This window comes from Colossoma macropomum, unplaced genomic scaffold, assembly GCF_904425465.1.
Source record: "Colossoma macropomum unplaced genomic scaffold, Colossoma_macropomum, whole genome shotgun sequence".
In the NCBI taxonomy this organism is placed as follows: domain Eukaryota; kingdom Metazoa; phylum Chordata; class Actinopteri; order Characiformes; family Serrasalmidae; genus Colossoma; species Colossoma macropomum.
The window spans coordinates 40,392,279-40,414,330 of NW_023494792.1; the positions used below are offsets into that span (position 1 = coordinate 40,392,279).

Below are 22,052 nucleotides of genomic sequence, written 5' to 3' on the forward strand. Positions count from 1 at the left end.
TTAATAAATGTGTTTTTACATAAATTGTGTTATTTATTTACACTTGAAGTCAATGTCTAATTAGCCAAATAGAGATGTACTCCTGAATAGAGCTGGACTCTACAACCAAACTACAACTAAATAGAGGGGGACTACAGTCGAATAGATGTGGACTCTATAGCCGAATTACAACCGAACAGAGCTGGACTCTACAGCCGAACAGAGCTGGACTCTACAACCGAGGAGAGGTGCAAATTGGTAGCTACTAACATTCCTACAGAGCGAGTTATTGTTTCCCTGGTCCAGAATCGGCATTAAGTGGCTGCTTGAATCCTGTGAGAAGCACCTGCTGAGACTCGTGTTTCCTCTTCGAGGATGAAGTTGGCTTCCTATTTGTCAGCTTTTTATTCAAATTCAGTAACATGTACCTGGTGCTCTGTTTAAGGTGGAAGGGAAAATTCAAATAGGAAGCTGGCAAATTTTAAATCTTTGTGTTTTGTATCTGCTCCAGTAACTCACACGTTTGGGGGATGTCATTACAAAAAAGTTAGCATAATTAAGGCATTGGCATGGTTATCTGATCCTTGCGGTGAGCAGTGTCAGCACACGGTCACCATTTGACCTAGCACTCTTTGTCCATCACTACTGTACTTGACTGAGAAACCTCAGTATTTCAAACAGCTCTGCTAATCAACCATCCAAGATAGCCTTGCCAATCCTATTTCTTCTAGTTCCATGAGCTGCGCAGTAGTTCTTTAATGTTGCTGATGACCACTTTTAAGCCAATACATGGTTTGTTTTAAATATAATTAAAGAAACCATTCCTGTTATCACACATTTTATAGCATGAAATCAAACTATGTTGCATATATTTATACAAATGCCCATATTATTTATTATACTATCAGCAGGTCACATTCTGATATGAACTTCAGAAGTGTTTGTTATAATAAAAGAATAAAGCAAAGTAAATCTCAATCCCACTCAAACTGTGTGTGAAATGTCAGGAGTGCTAGATATTAGACTTTAGTGGACGGCCTGATCCCAAAATCACTCTCCACATCGCAATGAGGAGTGAAAATTCAGTTCCACAGCTGCTGCCAAGGCTTAGAAGAAAAATCCTTCAGAAAGTGAACAGCTCTGCTGGCACGCACACAATAATTCACAGAGAGAGAGAGAGAGAGAGAGAGAGAGAGAGAGAGAGAGAGAGAGAGAGAGAGAGAGAGAGAGAGAGAGAGAGAGAGAGAGAGAGAGAGAGTGAGCAGTTTCAGAAGCTTTAAATTGACTTGGAACGGCAGTTTGTTCTGACAAAAGAGTTTTTTTCGGTACTTTGCTGAGACAGCCTCTGAAAAAGGAAATTCTTTCAGGTTTGGGAAAGGGTATTAGCTACTATTCCTGACCTTCAATATGAAGACAAACAAATAATCTGCAATTAGCTGCAAAAATTTGTATTTTCAATGCTTCAAGCGTGCAACTGTAATATGACAAGAAAATACATTTCACATTCTTCAATATATACTTAACAGCCACATTATTAGAAACCCCCTGCTTTGTAGTTCCACCTTGCCTTACAGTTACAGGCTGTAGCCCATCTGTTGATGCACTGTTTGTGTCCACCACTAGATAATATCTGGTTAACAGCAGTGCTGTGGTCAGAAACTGGCTAAATGATGAACGGGGTAGAGGGGGCTGATAAACTGTGCAGCAAAAGATGAGCTACAGTCTGTTATTGTACGCTTATATAGTGGAGCTATATGGTAGGTGTTTCTAATAAAGTGGCCAAAGAGTGGAAGTACAAGGTAGTTGTTTCTAACAAAGTGGCCAGTGAGTGGAAATACAAGGTAGGTGTTTCTAATAAAGTGGCCAGTGAGTGGAAATACAAGGTAGGTGTTTCTAATAAAGTGGCCAGTGAGTAGAAGCACAAGGTGTTTCTAATAAAGTGGCCAGTGAGTGGAAACACAAGGTAGGTGTTTCTAATAAAGTGGCCAGTGAGATGAAGCACAAGGTATGTGTTTCTAATAAAGTGGCCAGTGAGTGGAAATACAAGGTAGGTGTTTCTAATAAAGTGGCCAGTGAGTGGAAGCAAAATGTAGGGGTTTCTAATAAAATGGCCAGGCAGTGGAAATACAAGATAGATGCAGGGTAGAGGGAACTTACCTCTTATGGCGGCTGGTGCCAGATCTTGGAGTGTCCTGGAGAAGAAAAAAAAAAGTTACATTTGTTATAATTAATGTTGAAATTCCAGGACAGTGTAATCTGCATATTCAGATTTTTCTCATTAGGAGTGAATAAAAAGCCTGCAAAGAAACTGCTGAGACAGAAATCTGAAAGATGACAGATAACAGATGGGAGAAACACACACACACACACACACACACACACACACACACACACGTGCACACACATACATTCAGTCTTGAATGCATATATGCCAGAGATGTTGCTTTTTGCGAGTTTGAGTGAAGTCTCGAATCAGTGGGGTGTGAGGCCAAGTTGGGTATGGAGCCTAGGGGGTGCAAGTCTGAGTCGAATCTCGAGTCTTGAAACACACTTTTTGCCAAGATAAATGGTTTTAAACAATGCGATTAGGTAATAAGACCTTTGCACAGTACTGTATGTTGTCAGATCATTTTGGAAAATCTTGACAACATAGAACAATAAATTTTATTTCCACTCTATTATTCACTGTCTGAAAACTGAGAGAAAACCCTGTAGAATCGTTCATGGTCAAACAGAGCACTGCAATCCAGCACAAATTCAGCAAAATACTCTCCATCACTGTGATTTACACACCCTTTGGCACAAATGGCCATTACAGCCAGCCTAGAGCTTAAACACACTCACTATAACCTTTATAAACACACACACAGACAGATGCAGCTGCTTCACTAAAGACCACCGAGTACAAGTCAGAGTGCATGTTTGTCACATTTCTGTCAATGCTTTACTCATTACAGCAACAGCAGCCTTAGAAAAAGAGTTTACACATTAAAAATACACAAACTAGAACGACCTTTATACCAGCACTCATAGCAGCGTTAAAAGAGAATATAACAAAAATGTCAAAAATCTGGGGACACCTGGCTTTCACAGATTTTTTACAAGTGACCACATTAAGCCTAAGAAGAATATTATTTATACATATAAATTTATTATTTATACATATGAATTTATACATATAAATAAGCTCACCAGCCAAAATAAATTGTCACCTGTGACTAAAACGTACCTAATAGCGTGTAATACCTCCACGAGCATGATTAACAGCTGCGATTCAATTCGGCATGGGATGGACACGTTTCCGGATGTAGGTGACATCAATGTTCAGCCACTCTTGCACCAAAGAATTGCGCAGTTCGGCCAGATTTCGTGGATGCCTTCCCTGGCATCTTACTCATTTTTCTAGGTAGTTCCACAGATTTTTAAGGGGATTCAAATCTGGGGATTATGCAGGCCAATCCAGATGTGTGAATGCTCCTGAAAGTTCATCATGCCAGTCAGTCACATTTGCAGCCCTGCGAACGCGAGAATTGTCATCTTGGAATGCAAGGATAGGAATGTTTTGGACCCTGTCCATCAGTTTCGTCCTTCACAATCCTGACGAGAATTTCCTGTAGACTGTAATTTTTGCCACTGCTGGTAGAACTGTATGACCGTATACTATGGCCACCTTAGAGACGCAAGGTGACAAATTTTTTGTCCAGGAAGCTTATTACCGATAGTTTTTTGCAGTCTAATTTTTATATATAACCTGTATGGTCTGCAGAGTTGCAAAATGGTCATGTAAAAATAAATGATGACTGTTTGTGGTACATACCACAATCCAAATTCAATAAAGTGTTAGCAAACAGCTCTATTCCTACCCAAAACTGGAAAATCTCAGCCGTTCTGTAAGTGTGACAGGTCTGAAGGGACTAGAACACTGTAAAATCGCTCATTTGCTGTGTCTGCACTGAAAGCCGGTGTGTATAGTGTGTGTGTGTGTATGTGAGAGAGAAGGTGTAGGGTTAATGCTGCTCAAGTGAGCTTTCAGGGAAACTGTGCATACAGGTGGAGCCGCTGGATTTTTCACGCTTTAGTTCCACTGACAGCCTGCACAATACATGCTCGCTTCAGTCTGACATGCAGCAGCTTCAGATAAAGTACCCTTTTCTTTTCTAGCCACAAGATAAGCTAATGCAGAAAAGAAATGCTAAAAAGAAACAGTTCAGCTAAAACCATATCCCACCATTTGATAACAGCAAGATGTATTGGAGAAAAGTTACTTTGTGTGTTAGGTGAAACTGTTTTTTTTGTCAAGATATTTGTTGCCAAGTAAAATGGGATATTCTGCAGTAATTTGGACATTATACATGTTATTAGCTGGAATTATGATGGAATATTAAAAGGGTCCCCATCATGAAAAACTGAATTTTCCTCACAGTTTTGAAATGAATGTTTGACATGGTATGTGAATGCTGTTAAATTTTCAATAATCACCATTCACTCCTGAGTCCTTACAGTCCATATATATGGAAATAAGCTGCCAAAACAGCCCATATTTAATTCATTGTTTTTATAATGTCATGAAAACAGTTCAAAACAAATTCACATACATCCACCTAGTCAGCACACAGCAGTTTAGCTCCATCCACTCACACTGAAGTTATAAGAAGTGTCTGAATAAGGCACAATTCAAGGTAGCCAATCAGGATAGAGCTTATTTACATACATCAGTCTAAAAGGCACAGTACCGAAAACAGCTTTATATTTAATTCTAATAAACACAGATTGGAAATTGCTCATGTAAAAATGAATTATGCCTGATTTAGCTAAATAAAACCACATATATGACCACAGAGAAAAAAATAAAATGCAAGAAAATTTTAGGATTTGGGCCCTTTAAAATGCCATACAAATAGCTTAAAGGAATAGTTTAAATTTACACAGAGAATTACACCTGGTCAACGTGGAGGTCACAAATTTAAGCAGGAAAGGGCTGTAGAGTATGTTTGTCCTTATTACCTTGCTACTCCAAATAATTACCCAATCATGAGATATTTCATGATGCCCTTTAATAGATTCATATCTATAACCTGTTATGATCTATAAGAGTGTAATTTAGTTAGGCCGTGTTGGTTTCCATTATTTAACCCAAATAATTCCATAGCACTTTGGAGACTGTACCACACACTTAATGCCTTGAATTTAAGGGACTCTAAAAGATGTGTTACAAAATGGTAAATATTTTTAGCACAACGTCAAACTGATCATAGACTCTGTGTAGAGAAAGCCTGAAGAAGAACTGCAATCAGACTACACCAAGAGCACAAGAGCAGGAAACATCAAAATCTTTGCAGGGCTTTTTTTCTTATTGTGGTTTTGATGAGCTTGTATTCATTGATGAGATCACGAACTAAGAAGTGTGCCAAGGCATTCTGGATACAAACCTGCAGAGGTCTACAAAGAAATAATGATCCGAATAACACCTGCCACCTTTTGAAAGGACTACTTGAAAATGGCAGGTCTTGGAATGGTCTGTTTAAATTAAATGCCACTTGGTTTGATATATTTTGTTTCCTAACACTATCACCATACAGAACATGTAATGAGAGAAGCTGGACTGAAGGAAGATGATCAAGGATTAAGGAATGGTGGAAGAAACATCAATGACCTCCGATCTGCAGATGATACAACACTCATAGCTGAAATTCTGGAAGGTCCTTATTCTGAAGGTTAAAGAACAGTGTGAGCAGAAGGGACTGCAGCTCAATATGAAGAGGATGAAGGTTATGACAACAGGAAGGACCACTAACGTTACTACTGATGGAGAAGATGTGGAAATGGTGGACAGCTTTTCCCTACTAAGATCAATTATTAACAACAAAGGATCCAGCACACAAGAAATATGACACAGATTGGCACTCGGCAGACCAAGAATGAAGGAGCTTGAAAGCATTTTCAAATGCAACAATTTGTCTCAAGAGACAAAGATCAGAAGTGTCCACGCTGTGGTCTTCTCTGTTGGTCTTTACGGATGTGAAAGCGGGACAATACACAAGCAAGACAGGAAAAATATTGAATCATTAGAACTTCGGTGTGGACAAAGACTTTTGAGAGTACCTTGGATGGCAAAGGATCCTCAACCAAATCAAGCCCCAGATAACCACACTAACTTATTTTAGATATATTCTCAGAAGAACCAATTCATTGGCAAAAAATGTTACATTTGGAAAAGCTGAGGCAAAAGAGGAAGAGGACGAAGAGCTTTGATTTGGATGGATACAACTGGAGGAATCATGAACAAGCCATTCAGAAGCCTAAAGAGCAAAACAGAGGACTGGACATTCTGGAAAAACACTATCCATACAGTCAGCACTTTCAGTCGACTTTACAGCGCTAAACAATAAAAACACAATCAATGTAATAGATTTTCAAATATGGCACAAATGTCCAAATTCTTTTTGGGGCCACTGTATTAGCAATAACTACCATGGTGCTAATTGCCATGGCACACAGAGCTCAAGTACATATATCAGTAGACAACTGTACAGAGAATTTTCAGGAAAATATTTGCTGTTACTACATTATATGGACAAAAGTACTGAAACACCTACACATTACACCTACAGGAGCTTTTATGACATCCCATTCTAAATCCATATGCACTAATATGGAGTTGGCTCCCGCTTTGCAGCCACAACAGCTTCCACTCTTTTGGGAAGCTTTCTACATGATTTTGGAGTGTGTCTGTGGGAATTTTCGCCCATTCAACCAGAAGAGTATTTGTAAGGTCAGAAACTGATGTTGGATGAGAGGATCTGGCTCACAATCCCCGTTCTAGTTAATCCCAAAGGTCTTTGATGGGGTTGAAGTCAGTGCTCTGTGAAGGCCAGTCAAGTTCTTCCACACCAAACTCACCCAACCCTGCGTTTATGGACCTTGCCTTATGCTCTGGAGCTCAGTCATGCTAGAACAGAAAAGGGCCTTTCCCAAACTGTTCCACAAAGTGCATGTGCATGGAAGTGCATGGAAGCATACATTTGTCCAAAATGTTTTGTTATGCTGAAGCATTAAGGTTCTCCTTCACTGGAACGAAGGAGCCTCGGCCAACCCCTGAAAAACAACCCCATTGCATTATCCCTCCTCCACCAAACTTTACAGTTGGCACAGTGCAGTCAGGCAGGTAACGTTCTCCTGGCATTCACCAAACCCAGACTCGTCCATCCGACTACCAGATAGAGAAGTGTGAATCGTCACTCCAGAGAATATGTGTCCATTGCTTCAGAGCACAGTGGCGGTGTGCTTTACACCACTCCACCCAATGCTTGGCATTACACTTGGTGATGTAAGGCTTGCATGCATACATTCACAGGGTTCTATATTCAGGTTTTTATATGATACATCATACCTCAATAGGATACATTATAGGAACCTATGAAGGGGATCCCAAGGTTCTGGTTTACATAACGGGCTCATCAAAGGTCATTCAGCTAGGTTAGTCTCAAGGAGTTAATTAGCTCGCAAACTCTGTAACTCAAACCATTTTTTAAGTCAGAGTGTAGAATACATAAACTCTGTGAATAATTTCTTTGTCTGGTTTAAATGTGGCAAACTAGCTTTCTTTTTTGTAGTTGCTAACTGTACAGCCTGTAGCTTGCTCACTACCAAGTTAGCGGAATAAAGTAAAAAATAAGGGGACGGTGAGGGCAAGTTGACAAGGCCATGTAGAAATGGAGGGCAGATGTTGTCGCTTAGGATACGTTTAAAGAATCCACTGTTAGCCTGATCACTAACTTTCACAATGTTAGCAACATTGCAAAACACTACCAAAGATTATTCTTTACTGAAATACTCAGAGCATGTTTTAATGAGGGAATCTAACTGGAAGTAGTATGTACATATACACAATTTTAGAACTTATTTACTGAACATGTTTGACCATGGAAATATATGGCTGTTTCCAAAATTACAAAGAGGGAACACAGAACCTGTTGAACACAGGGATGATGCCGTTTTTAGTTATGCTAGCATTTTTGCCCATTTATATAGATAACAGTATGTCACACAGTGAGTAAACCACATAAACAAGTCTATGTCAGATAACTTAACAATTCAACAAAGTTTGAGGCAAGTGTGTGACGATTTAGGCATGCTGCTAGTCCCATTAGCATGCTAATAAGTTTCCATCCTTGTTAGCTGCATTAGCCTCGTAGCTCCCGTATAAAATTAAAGAAGCAAATTTCAGACTCCAAACATCCCAGTTAGCAAAATTTGTCTAGCCCACTTGTGGGCCACATCCTTGGCTTTGTTTTGGCCCAGTATACAGCTGGGTCCTGGGCCCAGATCTAGCCCACACTGTAAAACGAGTAGAACTAATGGATGTGAACCAAATCTGGCCCAGCTACATTGTTGATTTACAACAGTCATGCCAGAATTGACCCACAAATATAGACACAAGGCAAAACTGTACTCAGTTTTGCCTTGTGACGTCTCTTTATACAGCACTTAAATGAGCACTGAGTTAAGTACTGATTGTAATGTATTGTACTGCACTTATGTATTGTATTGCACTGCTGTGTTTAACTCTGTTCCTCTTTCTCTGGGCTCTTATGTATTATATTGTATTGCACTGCTGTGTTTAACTCTGTTCCTTTTCTCTGGGTATAAATGGTGACTTTTTGTTTCTAGCAGTATCTGAGCTCAGGACTGACTTTCTCTCTAACCTATTGGTAACTAGCAAAGATACTTTCTCTAGATAGAAAAAGCACTTTATGTAAGTCGCTCTGGATAAGAGCGTCTGCTAAATGCTGTAAATGTAAATGTAAATGTACTCAGCTGTACCGCATCTGGCCTTGTTCTGGCCCGCATGCCTGACATCTGCCCGGTGAACCAACACTTGCATGTGAAAGCCAGAATCGGCCCAGAACCGTCTACTATCAGATGTTTGGCTACATTTGAAGTAAGGAGAGATTTGATTGTTTTGCTGAACTATCGCTTTAACCAGGGAGTAATCTCTGTCTATTTAGTTCGAACAGCAGTAGACAGCGAAGTCATCCAAGGGTACAAGGGTGTAGGCTTTTTAATTTCAAAAGGATCAGCCCATCAGGTGTGTGTGTGCGCGTGTTCCGATGCATTATTCATGCCAAATCTCCTCTCGTATAAATCACATGCGCATTTTGTAAAAAGAAGAAAGAAATTCATAGGTGTTTGTGATCTGCCAGCCTTTGTGATTCTGACAGCCCATTAAAATTAGAAAATCTCAAAAGGCAAAAGCCTAATGCAGGTCCAACAATAGAGCTGCTTTGGTATTCCACAGCTTTGTGGATGTGCTCTGAATTCCCTATCTTTTCCCGGCTAATCCGATAAACATCGTAGAGTTGAATCCAAGGCAGGCAGCCAAAGCCTGGTCCCACACGTTTCCCGCTGATTTGCACACATATGATAAAGCCATCAGAAATAAGGTCAAGACTAGCAAATATAATCAAACTGATGAGCAATTACAAAATTATCTGCTAATTTCCTGAAATAACAGTGTTCAGTTTTGCGCCCCTAAATGACTATTTAAAGAAACAGTTTTCAAATCAGCCAATACATGATTGGTGTCTGAAGTTTCTTTAATTTTACACTGGTGCTATGAGGTTAATGTAGCTAACAAGTAATGGAACCTCATTATTATGCTAATTAGCATGGTGCTAACTAAATGCCTATCATCACATGCCTCAAAACGTGTGGTGAGGTGTCAAGTAATCTCTAATAGACTTACTCATGTGGTTTCTGACACTGTATGATAAACTGACATAAACATGGATAAAAATATGCTAGCATAGCTAAAACCAATAGCAGCCATCTGCTCGAATTTGGTCTGTACTTTTCTGTTGATGTGATGATTTAGGCCTGCAAGTGGCAAAGTGCTAACTGGTGTAAATAAGTGTCCATTATTTGTTAGCTACATTAGCCTCATAGCTAAAAATATAGAGGCAAACTTCAAGCACCAAATATGTCTTGACTGATCAACGGCATTTGAGGTAAGGAAGGAAAATCCATGCACATTTGATTTTTTGCCAAACTATTACTTTAACAGAGGCTTTTCTCGTGGTTTGTCTCTGTGAAAATTACAGCCTGCCAGTGTTATCTGTCTAACTGTGATGAGGGTCGACTCTCTGAGCGCGTGGGAAAATCCTCACAGACAATTATAAACGTCTCACATGGAAAAGGTGCTAATTAAAAATGCAAATGAGCGAGGTGTGGACAGCGACAGGCCGAGCTGTCAGAGGAGCGGAGGACAGGGAGAGAGGCAACGTCTGGAATTAAAGGGCCCACGTCCTACATTTTTCTTGCTTTTTATTTTTGCCTAAGAAGTCCACCTATGTTCATGGGGGAGGTTATGTACCAGAAACAGGTGTAAGTTATTTCTACATGACTGTTTTCCAACCTCTCTTTATTCCTATTTTTGTTACAGCAACTTTAAGACTGACATATGAACAGGTACAGTTAAAACTGCTATATGCTGCATGGGTGGAGCTAAACTCCTATAGATTTAATGGGTGGAGCTAAACTCCTATAGATTTAATGGGTGGAGCTAAACTGCTATAGATTTCATTGGTGGAGCTAAACTGCTATAGATTTAGTTGGTGGAGCTAAAGTGCTATGATTTAATGGGTGGAGCTAAACTCTTATAGATTTAATTGTTGAAGCTAAACTCCTATAGATTTAATGGGTGAAGCTAAACTGCTAGTAGATTTAATTGGTGAAGCTAAACTCCTATAGATTTAATGGGTGAAGCTAAACTGCTATAGATTTAATGGGTGGAGCTAAAGTGCTATGATTTAATGGGTGGAGCTAAACTGCTGTAGATTTAACTGATGGAGCTAAACTGCTATAGGTTTAATCGGTAAAGCTAAAGTGCTATGATTTAATGGGTGGAGCTAAACTGCTATAGATTTAATGGGTGGAGCTAAAGTGCTATAGATGTAATGGGTGGAGCTAAACTCCTATAGATTTAATGGGTGGGGCTAAACTCCTATAGATTTAATAGGTGGGGCTAAACTGCTATAGATTTAATGGGTGGGGCTAAACTGCTGTAGATTTAATTGGTGGAGCTAAACTGCTGTAGATTTAATGGGTGGAGCTAAACTGCTGTAGATTTAATAGGTGGGGCTAAACTGCTATAGATTTAACGGGTGGAGCTAAACTGCTATAGATTTAACGGGTGGAGCTAAACTGCTATAGAATTGACAGGTGGGGCTAAACTGCTGTAGATTTAATGGGTGGAGCTAAACTGCAGTAGATTTAACGGGTGGAGCTAAACTGCTATAGAATTGACAGGTGGGGCTAAACTCCTATAGATTTAATGGGTGGGGCTAAACTGCAGTAGATTTAATAGGTGGGGCTAAACTACTATAGATTTAATGGGTGGAGCTAAACTGCAGTAGATTTAATGGGTGGAGCTAAACTGCAGTAGATTTAATAGATGGAGCTAAACTGCTGTAGATTTAATGGGTGGAGCTAAAGTGCTATAGAATTGACAGGTGGGGCTAAACTGCTATAGATTTAATGGGTGGGGCTAAACTGCAGTAGATTTAATAGGTGGGGCTAAACTGCTATAGATTTAATGGGTGGAGCTAAACTGCAGTAGATTTAATAGATGGAGCTAAACTGCTGTAGATTTAATGGGTGGAGCTAAACTGCAGTAGATTTAACAGGTGGGGCTAAACTGCTATAGATTTAACGGGTGGAGCTAAACTGCTATAGATTTAACGGGTGGAGCTAAACTGCTATAGAATTGACAGGTGGGGCTAAACTGCTGTAGATTTAATGGGTGGAGCTAAACTGCAGTAGATTTAACGGGTGGGGCTAAACTCCTATAGATTTAATGGGTGGGGCTAAACTGCAGTAGATTTAATAGGTGGGGCTAAACTACTATAGATTTAATGGGTGGAGCTAAACTGCAGTAGATTTAATGGGTGGAGCTAAACTGCAGTAGATTTAATAGATGGAGCTAAACTGCTGTAGATTTAATGGGTGGAGCTAAACTGCTATAGAATTGACAGGTGGGGCTAAACTGCTATAGATTTAATGGGTGGGGCTAAACTGCAGTAGATTTAATAGGTGGGGCTAAACTGCAGTAGATTTAATGGGTGGAGCTAAACTGCAGTAGATTTAATAGATGGAGCTAAACTGCTGTAGATTTAATGGGTGGAGCTAAACTGCAGTAGATTTAACAGGTGGGGCTAAACTGCTATAGATTTAATGGGTGGGGCTAAACTGCAGTAGATTTAATGGGTGGAGCTAAACTGCTATAGATTTAATGGGTGGGGCTAAACTGCAGTAGATTTAATGGGTGGAGCTAAACTGCAGTAGATTTAACAGGTGGGGCTAAACTGCTATAGATTTAATGGGTGGGGCTAAACTGCAGTAGATTTAATAGGTGGGGCTAAACTGCTATAGATTTAATGGGTGGAGCTAAACTGCAGTAGATTTAACGGGTGGAGCTAAACTGCTATAGATTTAATGGGTGGAGCTAAACTGCTGTAGATTTAATAGGTGGGGCTAAACTGCTATAGATTTAATGGGTGGGGCTAAACTGCAGTAGATTTAATGGGTGGAGCTAAACTGCTGTAGATTTAATGGGTGGGGCTAAACTGCTATAGATTTAATGGGTGGAGCTAAACTGCTGTAGATTTAATAGATGGAGCTAAACTGCAGTAGATTTAATAGGTGGAGCTAAACTGCAGTAGATTTAATAGGTGGAGCTAAACTGCAGTAGATTTAATGGGTGGAGCTCAACTGCTATAGATTTAATGGGTGGAGCTAAACTGCTAAATTAGGGTTAGGCTGAATGAGTGGAGCTAAACTGCTGTAGGCCAGAAGGGTGGACCTTAATTTCTGTAAGATGAATGAGCAGTTTCATGTAAATGTGTTCACAGTTGTGACACGAGAACTATTGACCTTGGCTGATAAGTTATTAACAGTTACACATTGATTCTCTGTGATCTAATGCAGTGTGTGACCCAAAATCAAAAAGTGGTAGTGGAAAAAAAAAGGAAGAAAAATTACAAATTAAAAAATCTCCTCATTCATTCTATACAATATAAAATAAAACAGAAAAATAATGTGCTGGTATTTCATTAAATTAACTTTTTCAGAAGTAGCAAGTGGAGAAAAAGAGCTAATATCAGAGAAGTCTGAGACAGGAACCAGAGAAGATCCTCTGGAATTTTCCGGAATTTTTTGGAATGTTCTGCATGTTCCGCTGATTCTCTGTAAAGCGGAGAGTTTTCCTTCTATGGCAGAAGAACAGGGGCAGGAAAAGCTGACTAAACAGAAGCAGATGGACCTCACACTAATCAGGAGTTCTCAGGAGTGCGCTCTCTCTCTCTCTCTCTCTCTCTCTCTCTCTCTCTCACACACACACACACACACACACAAGCTGGATCAAAGAGCCGCTCTTGACTCAATATTTTTGGGTGGCGGTCCACTCTCAACCTAGTAGTGACACTGACGTGTGTAGAAACCCCAGAAACACCTCTGTGTCTGATACACTCATACCAGCACCACACACACTACCAAGACCACTACCATGTCAGTGTCACTGCTGTGCTGAAAATGACCCACCATCCAAATAATATCTGGAGAACAGCAGTCCTGTGGTCAGAAACTGACCAATGCTGAATGATGTAGAGAGGGGCTGATAAACTGTGCAGTAGCTGACAATCTACAGTCTGTAACTTTTTGCCTCAATACACACAGTTATATTTATGTTTTGCAATATGTTGGTTTGCTAGACGGCACACGCTGCTATAAAATGGGTGATATCAGTAATTGTTTCTGTAGTTCTATTTAACCCGGTCCATGATCTTTCTACAATTAATAACCATGAACGTCAAAACCACTGAGATTCTTGGAACTGAAAAAATGGTGTGGTTAGCCTTTCTTGTGTTGATTAGCCATGCCATTTGAAGAGGTTGAAGTCTGTTAGTTGAATGCAACAATGATGGACAAGGAATGGTTTAGTTACTAGAGTGAGGAGAAAATGCGAAGCTAATGCTTAATAGAGATGTTAAAAGCTACCAATTCGCCCATCTACTCAGTTACAGAGTCCACCCCCATCTGGTTGCGGATTCCACCCCCATCTGGTTGTATAGTCCACCTCTATTCAGTTGTACAGTCCAGCTCTATTCAGTTGTACAGTCCACCCCTATTTGGTTGTGGAATCCACCTCTATTTGGCTGTAGAGTCCAGCTCTATACAGTTGTGGATTCCGCAGTTTGCTGGGAATGATTGAGTCACATTAGAAAATCCCCTCTCACTCATTTCAGCCAGAAGGTAAGAGCTACACTATATATATACAAACACAAGATCAGACTGTAAACAAACTTGTAATATTTAGTTTATTTAATATTGACATGTAGCCTTATAGTTTACATTTTTTGTTTACTTTTATATAGATATTGCAATTTTGTTTATATTCTTTTTTATTTATTTTATCTTCTAAGAAAAAGACTTGTGACTGTTTTCTTTTTAGAGAAAACAGTGGAAATTACAAACCCTCCCCCAAAAAAAACATTTTATGAATTACCAAAAAACAAATAAATACAAAAGTAAATATCGAAGTTAGCAGTTATGTTAGTATTTCTTTACTAACTCTGTATCGGAAATGTAAGGTGTTCCTAATAAAGTGGCCAGCCTGCAGAAGTACAAGGTAGGGATTTCTAATAAAGTATTACAAAATATAACTTTTCTAATACTGAAACTTTTTCAATTCTTCAGTTCTTCAATGATAACAATAATAATACGTCTCAAAATCACAAGCTGAATACACAGTAATAACTTCCATTTGAAAAATATAATTGGACCTTTTTCTCTTCTCTCTCTTTGTGTCTCCACCCTCTCTCTCTCTCTCTCTATCCTGAGCTGAATGAGAATAACAGGTAAAGCCCAAGTGAAACAAAATTAAATTAGATTTAGAAAACAGCACTCCAGCATGCTCTATGACATTCCGTGTCTTTGTTTCACTCGTGCTCAGTGAGTCAGAGAGGGAACCTCCAGTGAATGATACATTTCCTCACTGCTTTAAGACCATTTTGTCCTTTGTTATTTTCTGAAGAGAATTAAACGATTGCAAAGAGGCTAATTCCACAGCTAATGCACTAAAAATACTACATTAAGACATGTATAATTGGCTAGATGTGTGATACATTAAAGGCCTGTTTCATGGAAAAATATATTTTCTTTCCTCTTTTGAAACAAGAGTATGATGTAATATGAAGTTAAAAAATGCACACTTCTCAGCCCATATATGGAAACAAAGCTACAAAACCAGACCATTTTGAAGTCATCATGGTTGTGATGTCACTTCCATGAACACATATGACCGCCTATTCAGTCCACAGCTGTTTCAGACCACCCATTTACACTGAAGTGATAAGAAGTGATAAGTGTGTGCAACAGGAGTCATTTTTGAATGAATTGAATCAGAATAAAGTAATTTATATGTATCAATCTTAAAGGCACAGTAAAAAAAAATACCCTGTTTAATTCAAAGGGCTAAAGAGAGACCTCTTTAGAGACTTCAGGGACAAAAAAAATAAAAATCAAGAGAAGTATTGAACCAGGGCCCCTTAAGAAATGTTTATTATATAATGTTATATAATATATACATTTTATATATTGTCGCTGTCCAATGAAAAATAAGTATCTCCAAAATAGTAACTTCACAGGAGAAAGAGAAAAAAGGTCTTTATGGTCATTGTAAAAAGTTAATGTAAAGAGATTTTATTCCAAGCCATTTTTGAATATTAACATAATTAATCATAAAGACCCCTTATAATTGATCATTTATTTATTTGTAATAATGATATGGTGTTTTTCTCTTTCTCTAGTACTGAATGTCCTGCAGTGTTTATGGTCTTTAGTGCTGATGGTCACACTGTTGATTTTCTCTGGCCAACAGTGCCACTGCTTGGCAACTCAGTGGCAGCACCAAAAACACACACACACACACACACACACACACACACACACAGAGTTTTCTTACAATGTCAGGACATGGGGTCATAATTATATGTCCCATATGTATTTGATTGTATATATGCCCCATAACACATAATAATAAGAGTAATAATAATATAAAGTATTAATATGTCCAATAAATATTATATATATATATATATATATATATATATATATATATATATATATATATATATATATATAACAAAGACATACACACAATTACACCGACCTGTATTGAGTGACCTGCGGGATCAGAGGTCATGGATTCATTCTGGACCGTGTTGTGCTGTGTTAGGGCTTCCTCGCTCTTCCTCTCCTTCTCTCCTCCATCATCATCATCCAGCTCATCCAAACTCTAAACACACATTCAGGCAGACATGGGTTACCAAGGGCAAACGATATGATGCTGTGTTACATGGACAAAATATTATACTGAGAGAATACAATGCACAAAGTAGTCCTGCACGATATGGATGACATTCCAGTATTGTGATTTTATGCTCACAGTACACAGTAAACACTGCCGTGATTGGTTGGAGGGTTTTTTCTGCATTCCAAAAACCAATGTTTTTGTATTACCACCTGGGCATAGATAATATTATCTATTAAATTATCTAGTCTTCAAAATTGACGGGGCAGTATTAGCTAGTGCATTGCCAATAAATAGTAGCGTAACGCAGCAGTAAGAAGACTTCAGCCAGAGAGAGTTCAGCTTATGCAGTCATAAGGTCATAAAACTGGATGTTGATTTTTCTGGGCTCCTTGGACTCTAAGGTTCTGACTGTTGAAGACCGGGTTATTCAGTATTATAGTACAAACAATTAAGATCACTGACAATTCTGATTTTTTCCACCTCAAATGAATAAACAACGTTATGGAAGCTCTCGTCTGATAATCATCCATTTTCATGAAACCGCAGCAAAGGCAAAACAAGTTTAACAGGCAAACCTCTATGGTTAATGGAACTGATAAAATGGACAATGAGTGTAAAACCAAGGTAGCTGTTTCTAATAGAGTGGCCAGTGAGCTTTGATAGACACAGTAACACACATGCCTAGACAAACACACAGGATGTGACTCACTCTAGGGGGAGATGTTAAGGCACCACTAAAATCCCACCGGATATAAAGTACAAGCGCAGTACAAAAACAAAACAACAGTCATAAAACCATATAAATAAAGCTCTAAATGAGTGAGTGACTGCAGAGTGGCCTCTGCACTTTAACTGCAATAACAGTTTACCCAGAATCATACCCAAATACTGTTACTGCTCACTTTCAACATCTTAGTACCTATTACAGTGATTTTATCAACACTCAAACAAAACAAGCACTACAACTGCAACACTGAACACTTTGAACTTCAGCAGTTATTACTGGAACAGGTAAAGCACCGCAACTGCACAGTTACCCATTTAAGGGCAGGTTTGGTGCACATTCACTGCTATAATAATAAAAATGTTTTATTTATATTATAGTGCTCTCAATCTCTGACCTCATAATGACTCCATTCAGTTACAGTTGTTATTTTGGTACAGTTCAGAGTCATTTTTAAAAATTCACTAAGGTCTGAGTCGAATCATTTCAATACTTGAGTATTAATTTGTTAAGTTGGTTTCAGTTTCTTTATTTATTATTTGGAAGGTTTATCTTTTGTTAACCCTTTAGATTAGAGTTTCTCAATGACTGGGCTGCGCAAGTGGGCTGCGAAGCACCGTCTGGTGGTCCTCAGGACAGTACTGAGGGGGAGCCAGTGTACTGGGTCAGTGATGGCACTTTGTTATTAAAATGATAGAAAATTTAACTCAATCCAGAAGAAACCTAGAATGTTTTCAAATGGTAAATAATATTAATACAGCTATGCAACAGCGGCACACAAAGCCGCTTCATCTATATTTTGACTCTAGAATCAAAATTTCAATCTTCAGTCATGAGCCAAACATTTTGCTTAATATACTAGCATTCTGCCTGATTTCAGCTATTAAACAAGCTGATTGTCACTGTCCAAAGAAAAACATGTATCTCCAAAAGCTTTTTTTGTTTTTCTGTGGGTCTTTATGTTTTCAAGTGATATACTGGTAGGTCCTGGGTCCCCACCAGAATTCGAGAACATTCTCATGGAGTCCTGACAGTTTTCAGAATTGGAGGCTTATTTATCACTGCTTTACACAGAACATTTGACCCAAAACCAGGAGAAAATGGCAATTACTTAACGATGGCCATGATATTAGGCTAAAACCAATTATGTCATACCCAGGTAACATCAGCTAATCCTTCTTGGGATTTAGTGTCACCTTTTCATTGAAATTAGATGAAGAAGCTGAGCGTTACTTTTTAGCCACTGCAGAGCTGGGACAGAGACAAACAGAGATAGCAGGCTAGCTAATCAGTTTAGCTGATTCATATAGGTTTTGAATGGCTGTAAATCTTTAAAATAACTCACCAAAACAATCCTGAACAAGATTTATATTCATCTATCAAAGTTATTTTGCTCACAATGGAACTGAGATTTGACCACTAAGTTAGCAATGGAATATCACCATGGCTGTTCATTCAGTAAACCAGCTAAAATGACTATGAAAATATGTTGCTACGCAAAGATTTAAAAAAAATATATAAATATCTTGAATTTACTTCTGTATCATTGCTGATATCTGGGAAAGCGGAAATCTAGTCAGACTCCACTATCTCCTTATCTGACATGACGTTACAGCACACCTGAACAGCTTCTCTGCCTCTTCAGGCCGTCCTTAAAAAAAGTGGCGAGAGAGGGGAAGTACAAGGTAGGTGGTGTTAATAAAATGGTCAGTAAGTGGAAATACAGGATAAGTGTTTCTAATAAAGTGGCCGGTGAGTTTATCTCAGTGAAAGAGGGAGGAGAGGGAGTGAAAATGGAGAAGAAGCAGCTGACTCCAAATTCCTTCTCTTTCCTGTTTACACAGTGACAGACAAGTGTTTTGGTCAGAAATTAGCTGCTGGCCTTTTCGCTGCACGTAAACATGGGGGCACCTCACACCCAAAACTTTCTACCGATTCTGCTGCAAAAAAAGGAGAAAAAAAATCCCTCCATCTGCTTCCACTCTTTGTGCTTTATTAGGAAAGCATGTGCGGCTGGAAATATTTGCATCCCGCCGGTGGAAAAAATAAATAACAATCTACAATTTATCTCTCTCCTTACAGCAGGAATGTCCAACACGGCAACATTTAAATGACTATTATGGCCTCTCTGTCTATTTTTGAGGTAGAAACAGGATCCAACTCTGTCCATTAAGGAATAAATCATATGAGTGTATCCTCGAAAGCTCACAACTCACCATCAGAGCCCAAGACACTGCCTGTCAAAAAATGTCTGTCTAAAAGATGTTTTTCAACTAAAGGGCCCACAGACTTCTTTAAATAAAACAAATACACACATACACTTACATTCAAGCAGCACTGTGTATGCTGAACTTTTCATTGGTTCTACATAAATGTGACCTGAAACATAATCAGATCTTCATTTAAGTCACAACAATAGAAACAAATACCACCCCTTTGTTGACAAAAGTATGTGAACCTCTAGAATTATCATTTTGGTATAGGTGATAATTTGGGTCAGGAGGTTCCATCAGTTGGATGAAAATCAGGTATGAGTGTAGCAAACCCAACCCTGTTAAAAAACAAACAAACAAACAAACAAACAAACAAACAAACAAACAAAAAAAACATCAATTTGAGTTTTTTTTAACCACACACATTTGTTAGTGCATGCCATGTACCAATCAACTGAGATTTCTGAGGACCTCAGAAAATTATTTGCGAATGCTTATTAGGGCTAGAAGAAGTTCCTGATGAGTTTGGACTTCACTGATCCCCTGGCAGATTGTGTACAAATAGAGAAAAGTCAACACCACTGTTACCCCTGCCAGGAGCAGCCATCCAACTAGGTGTACAATATTCCGTCAGACCACAAAGAACCCCAGGGTAACATCTAAGGATCTGCAGGCCTCTCTTACACTGGCTAGAGCCACTGTTCATGAGTCCAAAATCAGACAAACACTGAAAAAGAATATGTGTATGCTATGACAGCAAAGTGGAGGCCCCTCCTCTCCAAGAAGAACATATCTGCCTATTTAAAATTTGCAGTAAAGTCTGCCTTTTAGAAGTCTGTCCAGTTTCAGTAGGACAAGAAGGACAAGACAAAAGGACAAAAATGGATCTTTATGGCTTAAATGAGAGATATTATGTTTGGCAAAACTGAACACTGCATTCCACCATAATAATCTCATCTCAACTTTGAAACACGGTGGTGGCAGTATCATAAATTGGGAATGTTTCGCTGATATTGGACCAGGACAGTTTGCCATCATTTGATGAAGATATGAATTCTGGACTGTCAAGAAATTCTACAGGGGAATGTTAGGGCATCCATCCATGAACTAAACCTCAATAGAAGCTGGCTCCTGCAGAAACATTACAACCCTAAAACCCAGTTAGTCTACAAAGCATGGCTAAAGCAGAAGAAATGTTGCATTCTGGAAGGGCTTTGTCAAAGTCCAGATCTTAATCCAATAGAAATGTTGTGGCGGCACCTAAGGCATCGCATTTGTGCAATGCAGCCCACCAACATAACACAGTTGAAGCAGTTCTGTAAAGAGGAATGAGCCAAGATTCCTCCAAGTCAATGTGCAGGCCTGATCAACAGTTACGGAAACCATTTGGTTAAAGTCATTGCTGCCCAAAGGGGTCAAGCTAGTTCCTGAAAACAGAGGTTCACATGCTTTTGCCAACAAAGACATTAATGTTGGATTACTTAGTTCAATAAATGAATGAAAAACAATAACCATTTTTGTGTTATTCGTTTAATTGGACTCTATATTTTGTTATGAGTTCTGATCACATTTTAGGTCTAATTCATATAGAAATTCATACAATGCTAAACTGCTCACAAACTTTCAAGCAGCACTGTATGCCCATTCAGCTTATAGCAGTTTAGCTCTGCCCATTTCCACTGAAGTTATAAAGAGTGTTTCAGCCCAGACTGCTTTTTGAATAGCACAGGGCAGCCAATCAGAACAGGGCTCATTTTCATGTATCAGTCTCATTCTGAGGGATAAAGAGAGGTTGAAAAATGTTTGTTTAAAAATGAATTATGACTGCTTTGGGTATCTTTATCTACAACACTCAGCTTAATGTTCATCAAAGTGTCTTCCTTGGTATGAAGAGCAGGTTTTACTTAAATAATGATCTGACAGTTTTCTTTTGTAAACTGTTATGAAAAGCACATATGAAACTCTCTTAGTCTAAAGGTAGTTTAAAAAGCTGAAAGGTTTGAGTAGTGATGAGTGCTAATGTCACAACAAAGGAGATCAACAGTGTGGACTTTGGCTTTATTCCCACTTTTATTGGCTGTTCCTTCAGTTTTGCAGTTTTTGCAAAAAGAAAATCTAAAAAGCTTTCTAATTAACATGATTTATTATTATAAACCGGCAAACACAACATGGTCATTTGTATTAGGTCTAGGTCAACCACTTCACTATTTATCAAAGTTTGAGAAGCTGGTCTACTTCAGCACTTTTGGAAAAACACAAACCCCAGCATTGACACCTTGTCATTATAGAGATTATTATGGTGTTTTCTTGTCTGAATCCTTTCACTAACATGCCTTGCTTTTTATGGAGTGCTGTAAGCTGTCTGCAGGCACTGGCCAATTTTAGGCCAGACAGGCAGCAGTGAGGTTTTTCAATAGAGCCTGACAGGGGGCGCTGCTTCTGCTTCCTTCTCTGTGTTTTGAGCTTAATGACTACACATTATAATCAAATGCTGTTTGCCCTGGAAAAACATTAGGATGATGCATTACACTTTAGAGCAGAGAGAGAGTGAGTGGTTGGACAAGTTTTACAGAACGTAAGCATAAATCCCATTCAAACTAATGAGAAACTCACAACTCAGAGCTCACAACTCAGTTTATATCACAATACCTACATTTAGAGTGAGATATTCATTCAACCTAATGAGAAACTGTAGCTCACAGCTCAGTTTATATCACAATACCTACATTTAGAGTGAGATATTCATTCAACCTAATGAGAAACTGTA

The 22,052-nt window shown here is 38.8% G+C and overlaps 1 protein-coding gene across 2 annotated transcripts in view; it reads right to left on the minus strand.

The window, feature by feature from the left end:
* The window catches only part of pawr (PRKC, apoptosis, WT1, regulator), a 98,100-nt gene that overhangs the window by 22,986 nt on the left and 53,062 nt on the right, over positions 1–22,052 (minus strand). For both annotated transcript variants that reach the window (XM_036577187.1, XM_036577188.1), the window contains 2 exons: positions 16,205–16,330; positions 2,137–2,171 (listed from right to left, as the gene is read on the minus strand). In XM_036577187.1, the coding sequence (XP_036433080.1) occupies positions 2,137–2,171; positions 16,205–16,330 (161 nt within the window). The remainder of the gene's footprint in view (positions 1–2,136; positions 2,172–16,204; positions 16,331–22,052) is intronic.